General features: G+C 53.4%; 2 protein-coding genes across 33 annotated transcripts in view; one reads left to right on the top strand and one right to left on the bottom strand.

Annotated features, from left to right (window-relative positions):
• The window catches only part of LYL1 (LYL1 basic helix-loop-helix family member), a 266,752-nt gene that overhangs the window by 177,488 nt on the left and 68,419 nt on the right, over positions 1-20,845 (bottom strand). The window contains exon 2 of the mRNA XM_078684638.1: positions 18,932-19,446. Coding sequence (XP_078540764.1) covers positions 18,932-19,446 — 515 coding nt within the window. The remainder of the gene's footprint in view (positions 1-18,931; positions 19,447-20,845) is intronic.
• NFIX (nuclear factor I X) overlaps positions 1-20,845 on the top strand; it is a 5,476,577-nt gene that overhangs the window by 5,436,027 nt on the left and 19,705 nt on the right. The window lies entirely within an intron of this gene.

Below are 20,845 nucleotides of genomic sequence, written 5' to 3'. Positions count from 1 at the left end.
GACACGGTCTAGTTCCACGAAATGTCTCTTCTGGCTTAGTCTTGTTCTTAAGTAATTCTCCAAGATTTCTGCCCCTGGTGAAGGCAAAAATGGGTTGTAGATCGAAAATGTTCTTAAAGTCTGGTTCAGATTTCAAAATATTCCAGGGATTTTTGACTATTTTCTTGAACTTATAACTCACTGTGGAGTACTTGGACACAATCGTCATTCTCTTTTCTTTATCTCTGATACTCTTCACCAATAGATCTTTTCTCTGCATATTCTTCACTTTGTGCATGGATTGATCAATCACTGTCTTTGGATAGCCTCTGTCTAGAAATCTGTCGCCCATTTCCTTAAGTTTTATATTCACTTTCTCTGGGTCAGAAGTGATTCTTTTCACTCTCATCATTTGTGATGTGGGTAAATGAAGTTTCAAGGGATCTTGGTGAAAACTTTGAAAGTGTAATGTGTTATTCCTGTGGGTTCCTTTCCGGAACATTTCCGTTTCAATCCTTCCCGGGTGTAGGTTGATACATATATCCAGAAAGGTGATGGTTTTGTCTGACATTTCCCATGTGAGTTGTATCCTGTCATTTTTGGAATTTAATTCTGTTAATGCTCTTTCTAGTGTTTCTTTGGTACCCTTCCATAAGATGAAAATGTCATCTATGTAGCGGACAAGCATTTTCAAATTGGTAATCCAAATAGGGTTGTTCAATATGTTTTGTTCTTCGTAGGATTTCCTAAAGATGTTTGCATAAACTGGGGCAGCGCAATTGCCCATAGACGTTCCAACTAGCTGTTGGTACCAGGTGTTCTCAAATTTGAAATAACTATGATATAGAGTGAATACGATGAGTTCCATCAAGAAGGTTTGGAGTGGTAATCCGAAGTCTGTAGTGTGAATGGCCTCCTCCATCGCCTCTATTCCTGCATCAATTGCGCTGCCCCAGTGTATGCAAACATCTTTATGAAATCCTATGGAAATAACGGTGTAACAGGTAAGCAACGTTCCCTTTACCTCTAAAGATCATGAAGCTAGAGCGCTAGTATTAGAGTAAAGCATGTCACCTCAGATGACTGCATCACGCCCTGCAAAAAAGGGGCTCTCGTCCCTCCTGCAAAAGGGGCTCTCGCCCCTTCGGCAAAAAGGAGCTCTCACCCTCCTGGCTGCAACAAGGGGCTCTCACCCTCCTGCAACAAAGGGCTCTCACCCTCCTGCAACAAGAGGCTCTCACCCTCCTGCAATAAGGGGCTCTCACCCTCCTGCAACATAGGGATCTCACCCTCCTGCAACAAGGGGCTCTCACCCTCCTGCAACAAAGGGATCTCACCCTCCTGCAACAAGAGGCTCTCACCCTCCTGCAACAAGGGGCTCTCATCCCTTCTGCAAAAAGGGGCTCTCACTCTCCTGCAAAAAGGGGCTCTCACCCTCCTGTAACAAGGGGCACTCATCCCTCCTGCATAAAGGGGCTCTCACCACTCCTGCAACAAAGGGATCTCACCCTCCTGCAACAAGGGGCTCTCATCCTCCTGCAACAAGGGGCTCTCACCCTCCTGCAACAAAGGGTTCTCACCCTCCTGCAACAAGAGGCTCTCACCCTCCTGCAACATAGGGATCTCACCCTCCTGCAACAAGGGGCTCTCACCCTCCTGCAACAAAGGGATCTCACCCTCCTGCAACAAGGGGCTCTCACCCTCCTGCAACAAGGGGCTCTCATCCCTTCTGCAAAAAGGGGCTCTCACCCTCCTGTAACAAGGGGCACTCATCCCTCCTGCTTAAAGGGGCTCTCATCCCTCCTGCAAAAAGGGCTCTCGCCCCTCCTGCAACAAGGGGTTCTCAACCTCCTGAAACAAAGGGATCTCACCCTCCTGCAACAAGGGGCTCTCACCCTCCTGAAACAAAGGGATCTCACCCTCCTGCAACAAGGGGCTTTCACCCTCCTGCAACAAGGGGCTCTCATCCCTTCTGCAAAAAGGGAATCTCACCTCCTGCAAAAAGGGGCTCTCGCCCTCCTGCAAAAAGGGGCTCTCGCCCTCCTGCAACAAGGGGCACTCATCCCTCCTGCTTAAAGGGGCTCTCGCCCTCCTGCAAATGGGGCTCTCGCCCCTCCTGCAAAAAGGGCCTCTCGCCCCTCCAGCAAAAAGGGGCTCTAACCCTCCTGCAACAAGAGGCTCTTACCCTCCTGTAATAAGGGGCTCTCACCCTCCTGCAACAAGGGGCTCTCACCCTCCTGCAACAGCGGGATCTGACCCTCCTGCAACAAGGGGCTCTCATCCTTCCTGCAAAAAGGGGCTCTCACCCTCCTGCAAAAAGGGGCTCTCGCCCTCCTGCAAATAGGGCCTCTCGCCCTCCTGCAACAATGGGCACTCATCCCTCCTGCTTAAAGGGGCTCTCATCCCTCCTGCAAAAGGGGCTCTCGCCCCTCCTGCAAAAAGGGGCTCTCACCCTCCTGCAACAAGAGGCTCTCACCCTCCTGCAATAAGGGGCTCTCACCCTCCTGCAACAAGGGGCTCTCACCCTCCTGCAACAAGGGGCTCTCACCCTCCTGCAACAAAGGGATCTCACCCTCCTGCAACAAGGGGCTCTCATCCCTTCTGCAAGAAGGGGCTCTCACCATCCTGCAAAAAGGGGCTCTCGCCCTCCTGCAAAAAGGGGCTCTCGCCCTCCTGCAACAAGGGGCACTCATCCCTCCTGCTTAACGGGGCTCTCATCCATCCTGCAAAAGGGGCTCTCGCCCCTCCTGCAAAAAGGGGCTCTCACCCTCCTGAAACAAAGGGCTCTCACCCTCCTGCAACAAGAGGTTCTCACCCTCCTGCAATAAGGGGCTCTCACCCTCCTGCAACAAAGGGCTCTCACCCTCCTGCAACAAATGGCTCTCACCCTCCCGCAACAAAGGGATCTCACCCTCCTGCAACAAGAGGCTCTCACCCTCCTGCAATAAGGGGCTCTCACCCTCCTGCAACAAAGGGCTCTCCCCCTCCTGCAACAAAGGGCTCTCACCCTCCTGCAACAAAGGGATCTCACCCTCCTGCAACAAGGGGCTCTCACCCCTCCTGCAAAAAGGGGCTCTCACCCTCCTGCAACAAAGGGATCTCACCCTCCTGCAACAAGGGGCTCTCACCCCTCCTGCAAAAAGGGGCTCTCACCCTCCCGCAACAAAGGGATCTCACCCTCCTGCAAAAAGGGGCTCTCACCCCTCCTGCAAAAAGGGGCTCTCATCCTCTTGCAACAAGAGGCTCTCACCCTCCTGCAACAAGGGGCTCTCATCCCTTCTGCAACAAAGGGCTCTCACCCTCCTGCAAAAAGGGGCTCTTGCCCTCCTGCAAAAAGGAGCTCTCGCCCTCCTGCAACAAAGGGCTCTCACCCTCCTGCAACAAGAGGCTCTCACCTTCCTGCAATAAGGGGCTCTAACCCTCCTGCAACAAAGGGATCTCACCCTCCTGCAACAAGGGGCTCTCACCACTCCTGCAACAAGGGGCTCTCACCCTCCTGCAACAAGGGGCACCCATCACTCCTGCTTAAAGGGGCTCTCACCCCTCCTGCAATAAGGGGCTCTCACCCTCCTGCAACAAGGGGCTCTCACCCTCCTGCAACAAGGGGCTCTCACCCTCCTGCAACAAAGGGATCTCACCCTCCTGCAACAAGGGGCTCTCATCCCTTCTGCAAGAAGGGGCTCTCGCCATCCTGCAAAAAGGGGCTCTCGCCCTCCTGCAAAAAGGGGCTCTCGCCCTCCTGCAACAAGGGGCACTCATCCCTCCTGCTTAACGGGGCTCTCATCCATCCTGCAAAAGGGGCTCTCGCCCCTCCTGCAAAAAGGGGCTCTCACCCTCCTGAAACAAAGGGCTCTCACCCTCCTGCAACAAGAGGTTCTCACCCTCCTGCAATAAGGGGCTCTCACCCTCCTGAAACAAAGGGCTCTCACCCTCCTGCAACAAATGGCTCTCACCCTCCCGCAACAAAGGGATCTCACCCTCCTGCAACAAGAGGCTCTCACCCTCCTGCAATAAGGGGCTCTCACCCTCCTGCAACAAAGGGCTCTCCCCCTCCTGCAACAAAGGGCTCTCACCCTCCCGCAACAAAGGGATCTCACCCTCCTGCAAAAAGGGGCTCTCACCCCTCCTGCAAAAAGGGGCTCTCATCCTCTTGCAACAAGAGGCTCTCACCCTCCTGCAACAAGGGGCTCTCATCCCTTCTGCAACAAAGGGCTCTCACCCTCCTGCAAAATGGGGCTCTTGCCCTCCTGCAAAAAGGAGCTCTCGCCCTCCTGCAACAAAGGGCTCTCACCCTCCTGCAACAAGAGGCTCTCACCTTCCTGCAATAAGGGGCTCTAACCCTCCTGCAACAAAGGGATCTCACCCTCCTGCAACAAGGGGCTCTCACCACTCCTGCAACAAGGGGCTCTCACCCTCCTGCAACAAGGGGCACCCATCACTCCTGCTTAAAGGGGCTCTCACCCCTCCTGCAAAAGGGGCTCTCACCCCTCCTGCAAAAAGGGGCTCTCACCCTCCTGCAACAAAGGGCTCTCACCCTCCTGCAACAAGAGGCTCTCACCTTCCTGCAATAAGGGGCTCTCACCCTCCTGCAACAAAGGGATCTCACCCTCCTGCAACAAGGGGCTCTCACCACTCCTGCAACAAGGGGCTCTCACCCTCCTGCAACAAGGGGCTCTCACCCCTCCTGCAAAAAGGGGCTCTCATCCCTCCTGCAAAAAGGGGCTCTCACCCTCCTGCAACAAAGGGATCTCACCCTCCTGCAACAAGGGGCTCTCACCACTCCTGCAACAGGGGGCTCTCACCCTCCTGCAACAAAGGAATCTCACCCTCCTGCAACAAGGGGCTCTCACCACTCCTGCAACAAGGGGCTCTCACCCCTCCTGCAACAAGGGGCTCTCGCCCTCCTGCAACAAAGGGATCTCACCCTCCTGCAACAAGAGGCTCTCACCCTCCTGCAATAAGGGGCTCTCACCCTCCTGCAACAAAGGGATCTCACCCTCCTGCAACAAGGGGCTCTCACCACTCCTGCAACAAGGGGCCCTCACCCTCCTGCAAAAAGGGGCTCTCACCCTCCTAAAACAAAGGGCTCTCACCCTCCCGCAACAAAGGGCTCTCACCCTCCCGCAACAAGGGACTATCACCCTCCTGCAACAAGGGGCTCTCACCCTCCTGCAAAAAGGGTCTCTCATCCTCTTGCAACAAGGGGCTCTCGCCCTCCTGCAACAAGAGGCTCTCGCCCTCCTGCAACAAGGGTCTCTCCCCCTCCTGCAAAAACAGGGCTCTCACCCTCCTGCAAAAAGGGGCTCTCGCCCTCCTGCAAAAAGAGGCTCTCACCCTCCTGCAACAAGGGGCTCTCGTCCCTCCTGCAAAAAGGGCCTCTAACCCTCCTGCAACAAAGGGGTCTCACCCTCCTGCAACAAGGGGCACTCATCCCTCCTCCAAAAGGGGCTCTCGCCCCTCCTGCAAAAAGGGGCTTGCACCCTCCTGCAACAAAGGGCTCTCACCCTCCTGCAATAAGGGGCCCTCACCCTCCTGCAACAAAGGGATCTCACCCTCCTGCAACCACGGGCTCTCACCCTCCTGCAACAAAGGGATCTCACCCTCCTGCAACAAGGGACTATCACCCTCCTGCAAAAAGGGGCTCTCACCCTCCTGCCACAAGGGGCTCTCACCCTCCTGCAACAAGGGTCTCTCCCCCCTGCAAAAAGGGGCTCTCATCCTCTTGTAACAAGGGGCTCTCACCCCTCCTGCAAAAAGGGTCTCTCACCCTCCTGCCACAAGGGGTTCTAACCCAAGGGGCTCACACCCTCCTACAACAAAGGACTCTCACCCTCCTGACACAAGGGGCTCTCACCTTCCTGCAAAAAAGGGCTCTCGCCCTCCTGCAAAAAGGGGCTCTCGCCCTCCTGCAACAAGGGGCACTCATCCCTCCTGCAAAAGGGGCTCTCGCCCCTCCTGCAAAAAGGGTCTCTCACCCTCCTGCAACAAAGGGCTCTCACCCTCCTGCAAAAAGGGGCACTCATCCCTCCTCCAAAAGGGGCTCTCGCCCCTCCTGCACAAAGGGGCTTGCACCCTCCTGCAACAAAGGGCTCTCACCCTCCTGCAAAAAGGAGCACTCATCCCTCCTCCAAAAGGGGCTCTCGCCCCTCCTGCAAAAAGGGGCTGTCACCCTCCTGCAACAAATGGCTCTCACGCTCCAGCAACAAAGGGATCTCACCCTCCTGCAACAAGAGGCTCTCACCCTCCTGCAATAAGGGGCTCTCACCCTCCTGCAACAAAGGGCTCTCCCCCTCCTGCAACAAAGGGCTCTCACCCTCCCGCAACAAAGGGATCTCACCCTCCTGCAAAAAGGGGCTCTCACCCCTCCTGCAAAAAGGGGCTCTCATCCTCTTGCAACAAGAGGCTCTCACCCTCCTGCAACAAGGGGCTCTCATCCCTTCTGCAACAAAGGGCTCTCACCCTCCTGCAAAAAGGGGCTCTCGCCCTCCTGCAAAAAGGAGCTCTCGCCCTCCTGCAACAAAGGGCTCTCACCCTCCTGCAACAAGAGGCTCTCACCTTCCTGCAATAAGGGGCTCTCACCCTCCTGCAACAAAGGGATCTCACCCTCCTGCAACAAGGGGCTCTCACCACTCCTGCAACAAAGGGATCTCACCCTCCTGCAACAAGGGACTATCACCCTCCTGCAAAAAGGGGCTCTCACCCTCCTGCCACAAAGGGCTCTCACCCTCCTGCAACAAGGGTCTCTCCCCCCTGCAAAAAGGGGCTCTCATCCTCTTGTAACAAGGGGCTCTCACCCCTCCTGCAAAAAGGGTCTCTCACCCTCCTGCCACAAGGGGTTCTAACCCAAGGGGCTCACACCCTCCTACAACAAAGGACTCTCACCCTCCTGACACAAGGGGCTCTCACCTTCCTGCAAAAAAGGGCTCTCGCCCTCCTGCAAAAAGGGGCTCTCGCCCTCCTGCAACAAGGGGCACTCATCCCTCCTGCAAAAGGGGCTCTCGCCCCTCCTGCAAAAAGGGTCTCTCACCCTCCTGCAACAAAGGGCTCTCACCCTCCTGCAAAAAGGGGCACTCATCCCTCCTCCAAAAGGGGCTCTCGCCACTCCTGCAAAAAGGGGCTTGCACCCTCCTGCAACAAAGGGCTCTCACCCTCCTGCAAAAAGGAGCACTCATCCCTCCTCCAAAAGGGGCTCTCGCCCCTCCTGCAAAAAGGGGCTCTCACCCTCCTGCAACAAATGGCTCTCACGCTCCAGCAACAAAGGGATCTCACCCTCCTGCAACAAGAGGCTCTCACCCTCCTGCAATAAGGGGCTCTCACCCTCCTGCAATAAGGGGCTCTCACCCTCCTGCAACAAAGGGCTCTCCCCCTCCTGCAACAAAGGGCTCTCACCCTCCCGCAACAAAGGGATCTCACCCTCCTGCAAAAAGGGGCTCTCACCCCTCCTGCAAAAAGGGGCTCTCATCCTCTTGCAACAAGAGGCTCTCACCCTCCTGCAAGAAGGGGCTCTCATCCCTTCTGCAACAAAGGGCTCTCACCCTCCTGCAAAAAGGGGCTCTCGCCCTCCTGCAAAAAGGAGCTCTCGCCCTCCTGCAACAAAGGGCTCTCACCCTCCTGCAACAAGAGGCTCTCACCTTCCTGCAATAAGGGGCTCTCACCCTCCTGCAACAAAGGGATCTCACCCTCCTGCAACAAGGGGCTCTCACCACTCCTGCAACAAGGGGCTCTCACCCTCCTGCAACAAGGGGCACCCATCCCTCCTGCTTAAAGGGGCTCTCACCCCTCCTGCAAAAGGGGCTCTCGCCCCTCCTGCAAAAAGGGGCTCTCACCCTCCTGCAACAAAGGGCTCTCACCCTCCTGCAACAAGAGGCTCTCACCTTCCTGCAATAAGGGGCTCTCACCCTCCTGCAACAAAGGGATCTCACCCTCCTGCAACAAGGGGCTCTCACCACTCCTGCAACACGGGGCTCTCACCCTCCTGCAACAAGGGGCTCTCACCCCTCCTGCAAAAAGGGGCTCTCATCCCTCCTGCAAAAAGGGGCTCTCACCCTCCTGCAACAAAGGGATCTCACCCTCCTGCAACAAGGGGCTCTCACCACTCCTGCAACAAGGGGCTCTCACCCTCCTGCAACAAAGGAATCTCACCCTCCTGCAACAATGGGCTCTCACCACTCCTGCAACAAGGGGCTCTCACCACTCCTGCAACAAGGGGCTCTCGCCCTCCTGCAACAAAGGGATCTCACCCTCCTGCAACAAGAGGCTCTCACCCTCCTGCAATAAGGGGCTCTCACCCTCCTGCAACAAAGGGATCTCACCCTCCTGCAACAAGGGGCTCTCACCACTCCTGCAACAAGGGGCCCTCACCCTCCTGCAAAAAGGGGCTCTCACCCTCCTGCAACAAAGGGCTCTCACCCTCCCGCAACAAAGGGCTCTCACCCTCCCGCAACAAGGGACTATCACCCTCCTGCAACAAGGGGCTCTCACCCTCCTGCAAAAAGGGTCTCTCATCCTCTTGCAACAAGGGGCTCTCGCCCTCCTGCAACAAGAGGCTCTCGCCCTCCTGCAACAAGGGGCTCTCCCCCTCCTGCAAAAACGGGGCTCTCACCATCCTGCAAAAAGGGGCTCTCGCCCTCCTGCAAAAAGAGGCTCTCACCCTCCTGCAACAAGGGGCTCTCGCTCCTCCTGCAAAAAGGGCCTCTCACCCTCCTGCAACAAAGGGCTCTCACCCTCCTGCAACAAGGGGCACTCATCCCTCCTCCAAAAGGGGCTCTCGCCCCTCCTGCAAAAAGGGGCTTGCACCCTCCTGCAACAAAGGGCTCTCACCCTCCTGCAATAAGGGGCCCTCACCCTCCTGCAACAAAGGGATCTCACCCTCCTGCAACCACGGGCTCTCACCCTCCTGCAACAAAGGGATCTCACCCTCCTGCAACAAGGGACTATCACCCTCCTGCAAAAAGGGGCTCTCACCCTCCTGCCACAAGGGGCTCCCACCCTCCTGCAACAAGGGTCTCTCCCCCCTGCAAAAAGGGGCTCTCATCCTCTTGTAACAAGGGGCTCTTACCCCTCCTGCAACAAGGGGCTCTCACCCTCCTGCCACAAGGGGTTCTAACCCAAGGGGCTCACACCCTCCTACAACAAAGGACTCTCACCCTCCTGACACAAGGGGCTCTCACCCTCCTGCAAAAAAGGGCTCTCGCCCTCCTGCAAAAAGGGGCTCTCGCCCTCCTGCAACAAAGGGCACTCATCCCTCCTGCAAAAGGGGCTCTCGCCCCTCCTGCAAAAAGGGTCTCTCACCCCCCTGCAACAAAGGGCTCTCACCCTCCTGCAAAAAGGGGCACTCATCCCTCCTCCAAAAGGGGCTCTTGCCCCTCCTGCAAAAAGGGGCTTGCACCCTCCTGCAACAAAGGGCTCTCACCCTCCTGCAAAAAGGGGCACTCATCCCTCCTCCAAAAGGGGCTCTCGCCCCTCCTGCAAAAAGGGGCTTGCACCCTCCTGCAACAAAGGGCTCCCACCCTCCTGTAATAAGGGGCCCTCACCCTCCTGCAACAAAGGGATCTCACCCTCATGCAACAAGGGACTATCACCCTCCTGCCACAAGGGGCTCTCACCCCTCCTCCAAAAAGGGGTTTCCATCCTCTTGCAACAAGGGGCTCTCGCCCTCCTGCAACAAGGGGCTCTCACCCCTCCTGCAAAAAGGGGCTCTCACCCTCCTGCAAAAAGGGAATCTCGCCACTCCTGCAAAAAGGGGCTCTCATCCCCTGCAAAAAGGGGCTCTCATCCCTCCTGCAAAAAGGAGCTCTCACCCCCTGCAAAAGGGGGCTCTCACCCTCCGGCCACAAGGGGCTCTCACCCTAGGGGCTCTCACCTTCCTGCAACAAGAGTCTCTCCCCCCTGCAAAAAGGGGCTCTCATCCTCTTGTAACAAGGGGCTCTCACCCCTCCTGCAAAAAGGGTCTCTCACCCTCCTGCCACAAGGGGTTCTCACCCAAGGGGCTTACACCCTCCTACAACAAAGGACTCTCACCCTCCTGACACAAGGGGCTCTCACCCTCCTGCAACAAGGGGCTCTCACCCAACGGGCTCTCACCCTCCTGCAAAAAGGGGCTCTCATCCTCTTGCAACAAGGGGCTCTCGCCCTCCTGCAACAAGGGGGTTTCATCTTCCTGTCACAAGGGGCTCTCATCCCTTCTGTAAAAAGGGGCTCTCACCCTCCTGCAAAGAGGGGCTCTCGCCCTCCTGCAACAAGGGGCACTCATCCCTCCTGCTTAAATGGGCACTCATCCCTCCTGCTTAAAGGGGCTCTCGCCCAAGGTCCTCTCACCCTCCTGCACAAGGGGCTCACGCTCTTGCAACAAGGGGCTCTCACCCTCCTGCAAAAGGGGCTCTCACCCTCCTGCAAAAAGGGGCTCTCACCCTCCTGCAAAAAGGGGCTTCCGTCCTCTTGCAACAAGGGGCTCTCACCCTCCTGCCACAAGGGGCTCTCACCCTCCTGCAACAAGGGGCTCTCATCCCTTCTGCAAAAAGGGGGTCTCACCCTCCTGCAAAAAGGGGCTCTCGCCCTCCTGCAACAGGGGGCACTCATCCCTCCTGCTTAAAGGGGCTCTCATCCCTCCTGCAAAAGGGGCTCTCGCCCCTCCTGCAAAAAGGGGCTCTCACCCTCCTACAACAAAGGGCTCTCACCCTCCTGCAACAAGAGGCTCTCACCCTCCTGCAAAAAGTGGCTCTCACCCCTCCTGCAAAAGGAGCTCTCACCCTCCTGCAAAAAGGGGCTCTCACCCTCCTGCAAAAAGGGTCTCTCGTCCTCTTGCAACAAGGGGCTCTCACCCTCCTGCCACAAGGGGCTCTCACCCTCCTGCAACAAGGGGCTCTCATCCCTTCTGCAAAAAAGGGCCTCTCGCCCTCCTGCAAAAAGGGGTTATCGCCCTCCTGCAACAAGGGGCACTCATTCCTCCTGCTTAAAGGGGCTCTCATCCCTCCTGCAAAAGGGGCTCTCGCCCCTCCTGCAAAAAGGGGCTCTCACCCTCCTGCAACAAGGGGCTCTCACCCTACTGCAACAAAGGGATCTCACCCTCCTGCAAAAAGGGGCTCTCAACCCTCCTGCAAAAAGGGGCTCTCATCCCACCTGAAAAAAGGGGCTCTCACCCTCCTGCAACAAAGGGCTCTCACCCTCCCGCAACAAGGGACTATCACCCTCCTGCAACAAGGGGCTCTCACCCTCCTGCAAAAAGGGGCTCTCGCCCTCCTGCAACAAGGGGCACTCATCCCTCCTGCTTAAAGGGGCTCTCGCCCAAGGTCCTCTCACCCTCCTGCACAAGGGGCTCACGCTCATGCAACAAGGGGCTCTCACCCTCCTGCAAAAAGTGGCTCTCACTCCCTGCAAAAAGGGGCTCTCACCCTCCTGCAAAAAGGGGCTCTCGTCCTCTTGCAACAAGGGGCTCTCACCCTCCTGCCACAAGGGGCTCTCACCCTCCTACAACAAGCGGCTCTCACCCCTGTGCTTCTCAAACTGTCTCAGAGTTTCAGCAGCACTGGAGGTCGCAGTAGCCCTCGCCTCTACAGGGGGATACTCATTTTTGCGTCATATGCACTCGCAAGTCAACACGGAACAAATATACAGCACCGAAAACTGCACCTCAGAGACGCGGGACATTTGCAGCCTGTGCCCCACCACAGTGCCCTCTTAACGCATGAGCACGTTGAACAGTTGCGCTGGGGCCCCGTGAGCATAGGGACCTCATTTCCTAATGTCAAAACACTGATTTTTTTGGGAGACAGTGGTAGAAGTGGGCGGGAACGGAAGGGTACTGCGTGCCCCTACTTCTAAAAATTATTTCGGTCCGGTCCCCTACTACTTACTTTCAAAAAAGCATCCCGGGACGGCAAGAATAGTCCTACTTCATTCAGCTTGCTGGGGCTGCTCGCACTTCTCTGTGAACTCAAGAGGCTGCAGCGGCACCTCCCTGAGCTCGCACAGACCAAGGGCAGGCCCATTGTCCTTCCGATTAAGGCAGATTATCCCCTTTCGAATGACAATGCGCCCGCACTCTGCCTTTAGCATATCAAGTGCCAGTGAGATTGGAGTTGGTGACTACAGAGGAGCTTTCCCCAAACAGAGTACGTGGGGAACTTGACACCTTGTGTAATTTGTCAATGTTGTACACACTACAGAATGAACTGGGATCAGTGACTGAACGCCAGGAAAGGAGAGGTACTAGGACAGGAGAGGTGACCGGGCAGGAGAAGTAACCGGGCAGGAGAAGTAACCGGGCAGGAGATGTAATGGACAGGAGAAGTGACAGGACAGGAGAAGTGACGGGCAGGAGCAGTGACGGGCAGGAGAAGTAACGGATAGGAGCAGTGATGGGCAGGAGCAGTGACGGGACAGGAGTGGTGACAGGAAAGGAGAGGTGACGGGGCAGGAGAAGTGATGGGGCAGGAGAAGTGATGGGGCAGGAGAAGTGAAGGGGCAGGAACTGTGATTAGGCATGGGCAGGAGCGGTAACCAAAAAACATACAGAGAGGGGAGGGTCAAAGGGAAAAGATTAAAGACCTACTACTGGTTCAATTCCCCAGCAACATCATGTAAATCACAAACAAGAACCCAGGAGGTCTATAAGCCATACGTTATACTGGCCATACTGACAAAATCTACTACTATGTCAGTTGGCCTCCCCCAAGCTTCAGGTTAGTTTGGTGGCACCGACGGAGAGTGCGGGCCACGTGTACCTGAGCACGGTCCAGGTGAGGTGAGGTCCAGTCCCCTGTCATTCCGGATCACGTTGAGTATCCAGTGACAAGGAGGATCAGTACTTGAATGTAGGTACAGGTTGTATCGTTCCTACTGGTTTTGTTTATATTCTTTTCACCGATTAGCTGGGTGTTTTATTTGTATTCACACACATACAACAGTAGCAACTATTGTAAGAGCAGTGGCCCTGATGAAAGCCAAGGGACGTCTTGCCCGGTAGGCAGAAAAATGTTGGCCCTATTTTCGACAGTCATTTGTTTTATACTGTCGTTTGCGCTGTTCCTGTTTTTTAATTAGGGGATGTGCCATGTTCTGATTAAAGAGTTGTTTAGACACATCACCCTATTTTATATTCACCACTTTTTCTGTATGTTGCACTGTATCTTTACCACTTTTCACCAACCATCATAAACTGGCCAACAATTGGAGGTTCATTTCACTGTGGACCGCACCCAGTATTGACAAACTACTGTGTGGCGTGGGGTTTAGATGATCTAGGGACCCGCCAGGCCACGGTGTGGACGGCCAAATGATAGGACGGATCACTTGGTTTGTTTGATGGTTATCCACAAAGTTCATGCACTGGATTTGGTTGACCAGTCTGTGATCGTTGTTCTAGACATTTTCTAGATATTACCTTTCCCACTTCCCACACATGTCTCCTCTGTTCTCCTTTGTTTGACCTTTAGTAGTTATTATATGGTGACTGCAGCACCAACTGACATAGTAGTAGATTTTGTCAGTATGGCCAGTATAACGTATGGCTTATAGACCTCCTGGGTTCTTGTTTGTAATTTACAGGAGCGGTAACCGGCAGGAGCAGTGAACGGATAGGGGCAGTGAACGAATAAGAGCAGTGAACGGGGCAGAAGAAGTGATGGGACAGGAGAAGTGATGTGACTGGAGCGGTGATCGGGCAGGAGTGCTGACCGGACAGGAGCAGTGAACGGGCAGGAGCAGTGAACGGGCAGGAGCGGTGACGAGGCAGGAAAAGTGACGGGCCAGGAGCAATGACGGGGCAGGAGAGGCAACAGAAAAGAGAGGTGACCGGGCAGGAGAGGTGACCGGGCAGGAGAAGTGAAGGGGCAGGAGAAGTGACGGGGCAGGAGAAGTGACGGGGCAGGAGAAGTAATGGGGCAGGAGAGGAGAGGGGGCAGGAGAGATGACGGGGCAGGGGAGGGGACGGGCAGGAGAAGTGAGGGGGCAGGAGAGGTGACGGGCATGAGCTAGAGCGGTAACCGGGCGGGAGCGGTGAAAGGACAGGAGCGGTGAAAGAACAGGAGCGGTGAAAGAACAGGAGCAGTGAACAGGGCAGGAGCAGTGAACAGGGCAGGAGCAGTGAACAGGGCAGGAGCAGTGAACGGGGCAGGAGAAGTGACGGGGCAGGAGCAGTGACGGGGTCCGGAGAAGGGACAGGGCAGGAGAGGCAACGTGGAAGGAGAGGCAACATGGCAGGAGAGGTGACGGGGCACAAGAAGTGACGGAAAGGTGACCTGACAGGTAGATGATGTGATGGGCAGGAGAGGTGACGGGCAGGAGAGGTGACGGGCAGGAGAGGTGACCGGGCAGGAGAGGTGACCGGGCAGGAGAGGTGACCGGGCAGGAGAGGTGACAGGGCAGGAGAGGTGACCCGGCAGGAGAGGTGACGAAGCAGTAGAAGTAAAGGGGGCAGGAGCGGTGATTAGGCATGAGCAGGAGTGGTAACCGGGCAGGAGCGGTGAACGGACAGGAGCAGTGAACGGGGCACGAGCAGTGAACGGGGCAGGAGCAGTGAACAGGCAGGAGCGGTGACGAGGCAGGGAAAGTGACGGACCAGGAGCAATGACGGGGCAGGAGAGGCAACAGGAAAGAGAGGTGACCGGGCAGGAGAGGTGACCGGGCAGGAGAAGTGACAAGGCAGGAGAAGTGATGGGGCAGGAGAAGTAATGGGGCAGGAGAGGAGAGGGGGCAGGAGAGATGACGGTGCAGGGGAGCTGACGGGCAGGAGAGGTGACGGTGCAGGAGAGGTGACGGGCATGAGCTAGAGCGGTAACCGGGCAGGAGCGGTAAAAGGACAGGAGTGGTGAAAGGACAGGAGCAGTGAACAGGGCAGGAGCAGTGAACGGGGCAGGAGCAGTGAACGGGTCAGGAGCAGTGAACGGGGCAGGAGCAGTGAACGGGGCAGGAGCAGTGAACGGGGCAGAAGCAGTGAACGGGGCAGGAGAAGTGACGGGGCAGGAGAAGTTACGGGGCAGGAGCAGTGACGGGGTCCGGAGAAGGGACAGGGCAGGAGAGGCGACGTGGAAGGAGAGGCAACAGGGCAGGAGAGGTGACGGGGCACAAGAAGTGACGGGAAGGTGACCTGACAGGAAGGTGATGTGATGGGCAGGAGAGGTGACGGGGCAGGAGAGGTGACTAGGCAGGAGAGGTGACTAGGCAGGAGAGGTGACGGGGCAGGAGAGGTGACCAGGCAGGAGAGGTGACCAGGCAGGAGAGGTGACTAGGCAGGAGAGGTGTCGGGGCAGGAGAGGTGACGGGGCAGGAGAGGTGACGGGGCAGGAGAGGTGACTAGGCCGGAGAGGTGACTAGGCAGGAGAGGTGACGGGGCAGGAGAGGTGACCGGGCAGGAGAGGTGACCGGGCAGGAGAGGTGACAGGGCAGGAGAGGTGACCGGGCAGGAGAGGTGACCGGGCAGGAGAGATGATGAAGCAGTAGAAGTAATGGGGGCAGGAGCGGTGATTAGACATGAACAGGAGTGGTAACCGGGCAGGAGCGGTGAACGGACAGGAGCAGTGAATGGGGCACGAGCAGTGAACGGGGCAGGAGCAGTGAATGGGGCAGGAGCAGTGAACGGGGCAGGAGAAGTGATGGGCCAGGAGAAGTGACGGGCCAGGAGAAGGGAGGGGGCTGGGGAATTGACGAAGCAGGAGTGTTGATTGAGCAGGAGTACTGACTGGACAGGAGCAGTGAAAGGGCAGGAGCAGGCATTTCTTTCCCAGGGTGACTGGAAGGGTAGGGGGCCAGTTTAGTTTGGGGGGACCGGTTTTGTACAAGTGCAGGAGTTTTAAAAACACTGCACAGTTCTTTGTATATTCAGCAGGTTTCGGTCAACAATACAAGTGCCAGGATAACTTTGGTGATCAATGTACCTGCTGGAGAGAGATGAGAGCATGTTTTGTCTAGTGGCTGTTTTACTCATCTAAGGTAGCGCAGAGGGGTAATATGCCTGTTGCAAAGAACACCAGAAAAGTGCAGAAACGCTCAAGTCGGAAGCCTCCTAAACCAGGAGTTATTAGGTAGATGCAATTTTTCTTCCTAATATTTTTGCACTTTTTCACTATTTTGTTAATTTTCACTTTCCCGTCCCTAGGTTGGGGTGGGCCTTAGCGCGTCCATTTCCACCAGGGTTTATTTCACTTAAGTCCTGATGAATGCCAGGTAAAATCACACCGTTTCATGGCTGAAACATGTCGACTGATACTTAAGAAATTCCCACTCTATTAACTGTGGACGCAATTTCCAGACACATAATTTTAAGTCTCTCCCTAGTGATCATTCCAATAAAGTTATTATTGTTGATACACTACGGACTGTTTTTAACCATCCAACACTCACTAGTTACTTTTTCTTCGAACAACACTGCCTGAACTCACTAACCCGCTCCGCAGTAGATCTGGCGTCGCAGCACACCGAAGAGACACTCGGTCTCTTTGGTGGGCCCAATGATGAAGCATGTCATCACTAGGTGGTGAGTGAGGGCTTTCTATAAACCACTTAAACGTCTTAATTGAAGCCGTTGTCGTGCTCCCCTTGTGTGGTCTTGCTTGAACTCATAGCATTGGACACTCTTCTATTGTTTATTTTAAACCTCAAATAAACATGTTTATCCATTGTTTTAATTAAACAACGTTATAAGCTGTAACTGGTCAGTGAAATGCTAAACGTACTAAAAATGGGTATGTTTTGCTATTTCTAGCCACACCCCTGACTCCGCCCACTGATCCAATCTTCGGTTATTTCCGCCCCCTGATTCTCCACCCACAGTTCCCCTACTTTTTTTTCCAACTTCGACCACTGGTTGGAGATACCAATAAATATAAGTTTCTTTTATTGATCATTTACATTTGTATTCCAGTGAGTGGTTGTGTAGGCAGGGCCCAGTGCCCTGCTTTTACCGTGTGCCTATAAAGCTGTTAATTAATGAAACGAATACGCACCTAGTATTACCAATTACTAGGCTGACAAACCATCTGTGTTTAGTCACTTATATTTTTTATGAAAAAAAGATGATCAAAAGATTTCATAGCATCAAAAGCGATTCACTTCACATTTATAAAGGTTCACAAATACATTGAAAAAACCATACATGATACATTAAATCAAAACATACACATATAACAATTGTGAAAACGTTAAATGAAGACAACTGTGAAATGCCTCAAAACAATTCCTTTTTAGAGGCACCAATCCTAAATGCAAATAAACAAGTGGACAGTTAAGAGAACAATCTAGCCTACTTGTTATAACCACCACTAGATACACATAAATCAGTTCAACGTACGGTGCACACCATAGGAAAACACAAAACTATGCGGCAATGTCAAGTTGTGTACAAATTGTATTCCTATTGTGCCCTAACAAGTAAGTATCTGGGTGGGACTGGCGTCCAGTCCCACCCAGATACTTACTTGTTAGGGCACAATAGGAATATAATTTGTACACAACTTGACATTGCCGCATAGTTTTGTGTTTTCCTATGGTGTGCACCGTACGTTGAACTGATTTATGTGTATCTAGTGGTGGTTATAACAAGTAGGCTAGATTGTTCTCTTAACTGTCCACTTGTTTATTTGCATTTAGGATTGGTGCCTCTAAAAAGGAATTGTTTTGAGGCATTTCACAGTTGTCTTCATTTAACGTTTTCACAATTGTTATATGTGTATGTTTTGATTTAATGTATCATGTATGGTTTTTTCAATGTATTTGTGAACCTTTATAAATGTGAAGTGAATCGCTTTTGATGCTATGAAATCTTTTGATCATCTTTTTTTCATAAAAAATATAAGTGACTAAACACAGATGGTTTGTCAGCCTAGTAATTGGTAATACTAGGTGCGTATTCGTTTCATTAACTAAAACTGCCCGGCAATTTTGTTTGTTTACTATATAAGAGTGGTCCGGCCGGTCAGAGACAGGACCCAGCCTTTCTCCCCTTTTCCCTTATAAAGCTGTTAAGACGGCCCTGCCTCACCACCCAACACCGAAGAACACGGTCTATGTACTAGGAAGACGCAAAGAGGCACAGCTTGCTATGCAAGAGCACATACCACACGGCACACACTACTTCATCATGTAAGATGCATCCTATGTCATCTTCCCGTCAGGACAACCCTGGCAATTTCGCGACATTTCTACTATATAAGCAGCCTCCTGACATCACAACATGTGGTGGCTACTCATTACCTTATGACCCCCTAGATCGGGGGTCATATACAGCCTGATTCATCATTCTCCCGTTTTGCGAGCCCCTAATAGCGATTCATAACGAATCGCTATTAAGGACTTGCAAAACGGGATTCATGTAGAAATTGCATAAAGAAATGCGATTCCTACACATTCCTTATTTGCGATTAGCAAATTGCTAATCGCAAATAAGGAATAACTCCCCAGTCATTCCTATGGGCCAAAAGGCCCATAGGAATGAATGGGGAGTATTCCTTATTTGCGATTAGCAATTTGCTAATCGCAAATTAGATAGCGATTTAAAGGGTGCCAGGGGTGTCCAACGGACACCCTGTAGCACCCCTTAAATGCAAATTGAAACAGGTGTTGCGCACACACATGTCCAAAGGACATGTGTGTGTGCAACATGCAACTTAGAAATATGCTTTTAAAAGCATTTTTCTAAGTTTTCGCTATTTACCACGAGGTTTGACCTCGCGGTAAATAGCGGGCCGAAATTGCGAATTCGCAATTTTTAAATGGATGATGAATTGCATTTAAGGAATCTCAAATAGAGATTCCTTAAATGTAATTCCTCGCAAAATAGCGAAATCACTATTACCGATTTTTGCATTTGGGATGATGAATCCCAAATGCAAAAATTGCGCTCGCAAAGGGCCAGATTCTCAGAATCTGGCCCTTTACGAGCCGATTTCGGCTTGATGAATCAGGCTGATAGTGCTTTAGAAACATGCTGAATATAAAACAGCAAACAGCGTTCACTGACCTGTTGAGGAACGGGTGGTGAGGGTGATGCTGGTGGTAGGGTGCTGGCAGGAGCGTGCCCGGTAGGGCCATCGTCCGCGGCGCGGCTCCTCCGCGGCTGGTCAGCTGCACCAATGGTGGGATGGGGTGCAGCGCGGTCAGCTCTCTTCCGGGCACCCCCCGGGGAGGCCTACTGTATCCAAGGCTGATAACTGGCACGTTGGGGGGCAGGCCGTGCCCATGATAGGGACCCACTGTCGCCGTGGAGACGGGCTCGTCTGCGGAGCCCCGCGGGCTGTCCCCGGTGGACTTGCCGGAGGCGGGGGACGTGCTTGCTGGACAGTCACTCTTGTTAGCCGTAGAGGGACTAATTGGTGGCGAAGTGGTCTGCGCAGGGCTCTGCCGCTCCCCCGGGGAACGCGCCGGGACGGCCGCCTTCTCCATCATCTCGGCGCTAGGTTCGGCGGCAGTCGCTTTGTCTTCCCCTGGACACATGAAAGCAGCGGCGCGGAACTGCCAAGTTTCAGAATCCCTCATCTGCGGAGAGAAGGGGGCGAGGGGAGTGGAGCAAGAGAAAGGGGGTTTAGTGAGGAGACTAAAGGAAGAAAGCAGGGGAGCGAGAAAACAGAGGAAGGTGAGAAAGGAAGGGAAGATTCAGAAGGTACAGGAATAGGCGGGAAAAGACCAATGAAGGAAGAAGAACGTGGAATATGAGTGAGGAGAGAGACTGAGTATGGAAGTGACAGGAGAAATGGAAGAAAGTTCAGAAGGAGGATTAGAGTGGGGAGAGAAATGGATGGGCGTTGAAAGTGGAGAAATGTAGAAGGACAAAGAGAAAAGAAGTATGAGGAAAAATTGAGAAAAAGTGACTTTTGGACTGCGCTGGAAAAAGCAAGACATAAAGAAGTGAGAAAGGAGAAATAGAGGAAGGTTGAAAAGGGACAGAAGATTACAACGAGGAGACAAAGAGGAGGAGAGACTGATGAATACAGAGAGACGAAATAGGAGGCGAGAGACTCAAAGAACCAGTAAAAGAGGTATTGTGGAAGAGTGTAAGGGAGAGATGTAGAAATGGGAGAACGTGAATAAATGGATTGTACAAAGGAATATCGACGCTAGAATACTGTAATACATTCATTTCGTGGAAAGGATATTGAGGGACAAAATATCGAAAGGTAAGTGCATCTGGAGGAAGTATAGATTTACTATTCTTGACTCCAAATCTATGCACCTCGAAGATATACATCTAGTCAGGCAGGGTACATAAATGTGGAGTTAGGTATAGAAAATATATGCTTACCAGTGTCAATGTGTAAGAGCGGTGGCAGCAACAGGAGTGTGGCAAGAGGGCACAGAATGAAAATAAATTCATGGACAGGGGGTTAGGGAAGGAAAAGGCAACAACGTCGCAGGTTTTGGAGTGGGAAGGAAGAGACGAGAAGAGGAGGAAAACCAATGAAAAGCAGTGAGATTGATAAAGAAGGAATGAAGGCAGCACGAGAGAGTGAGGTGAGAAAGGTACAGACAATAGGACAAGAACGAAAGCACAGTGACATGGAGAGCAGATTGCACATGGCAGCAAGAGAGGTGTGTGGTGGAATAGAGACAGCAAAGGGAGGGTAGTGGCAAAGATTTAGAGCCTCAGAGAACACAGTGAGGCATAGAAGATACAGAGAATAGGAGGAGGTAGAGAGGGAGAAAGAAAAGATTGACTATATTGAGAAAGAAGGCTAGAAAGAGAGAGGGAGAGAGACCCAAAGAAGATGAGTTGTGCGAGGTGGATGGCTGTTAATAGATTGTATTGTATTGTATTGATATAGGGCTTACTACCCCTCACGTGGCGTCTAAGCGCCTTTTTGGCAAGTAGCATGCTACTCCAGGACCCATAGAGGATTAGTGTTGAATTAGTATAGTGAAACATGCAAGTCATTTTAAG

Source organism: Lissotriton helveticus, chromosome 1_1, assembly GCF_964261635.1.
Source record: "Lissotriton helveticus chromosome 1_1, aLisHel1.1, whole genome shotgun sequence".
NCBI classification, from domain to species: Eukaryota; Metazoa; Chordata; class Amphibia; order Caudata; family Salamandridae; genus Lissotriton; species Lissotriton helveticus.
The sequence above is the reverse complement of the archived record's forward strand: the minus strand, read 5'-3'. Positions and strand labels throughout refer to the sequence as shown.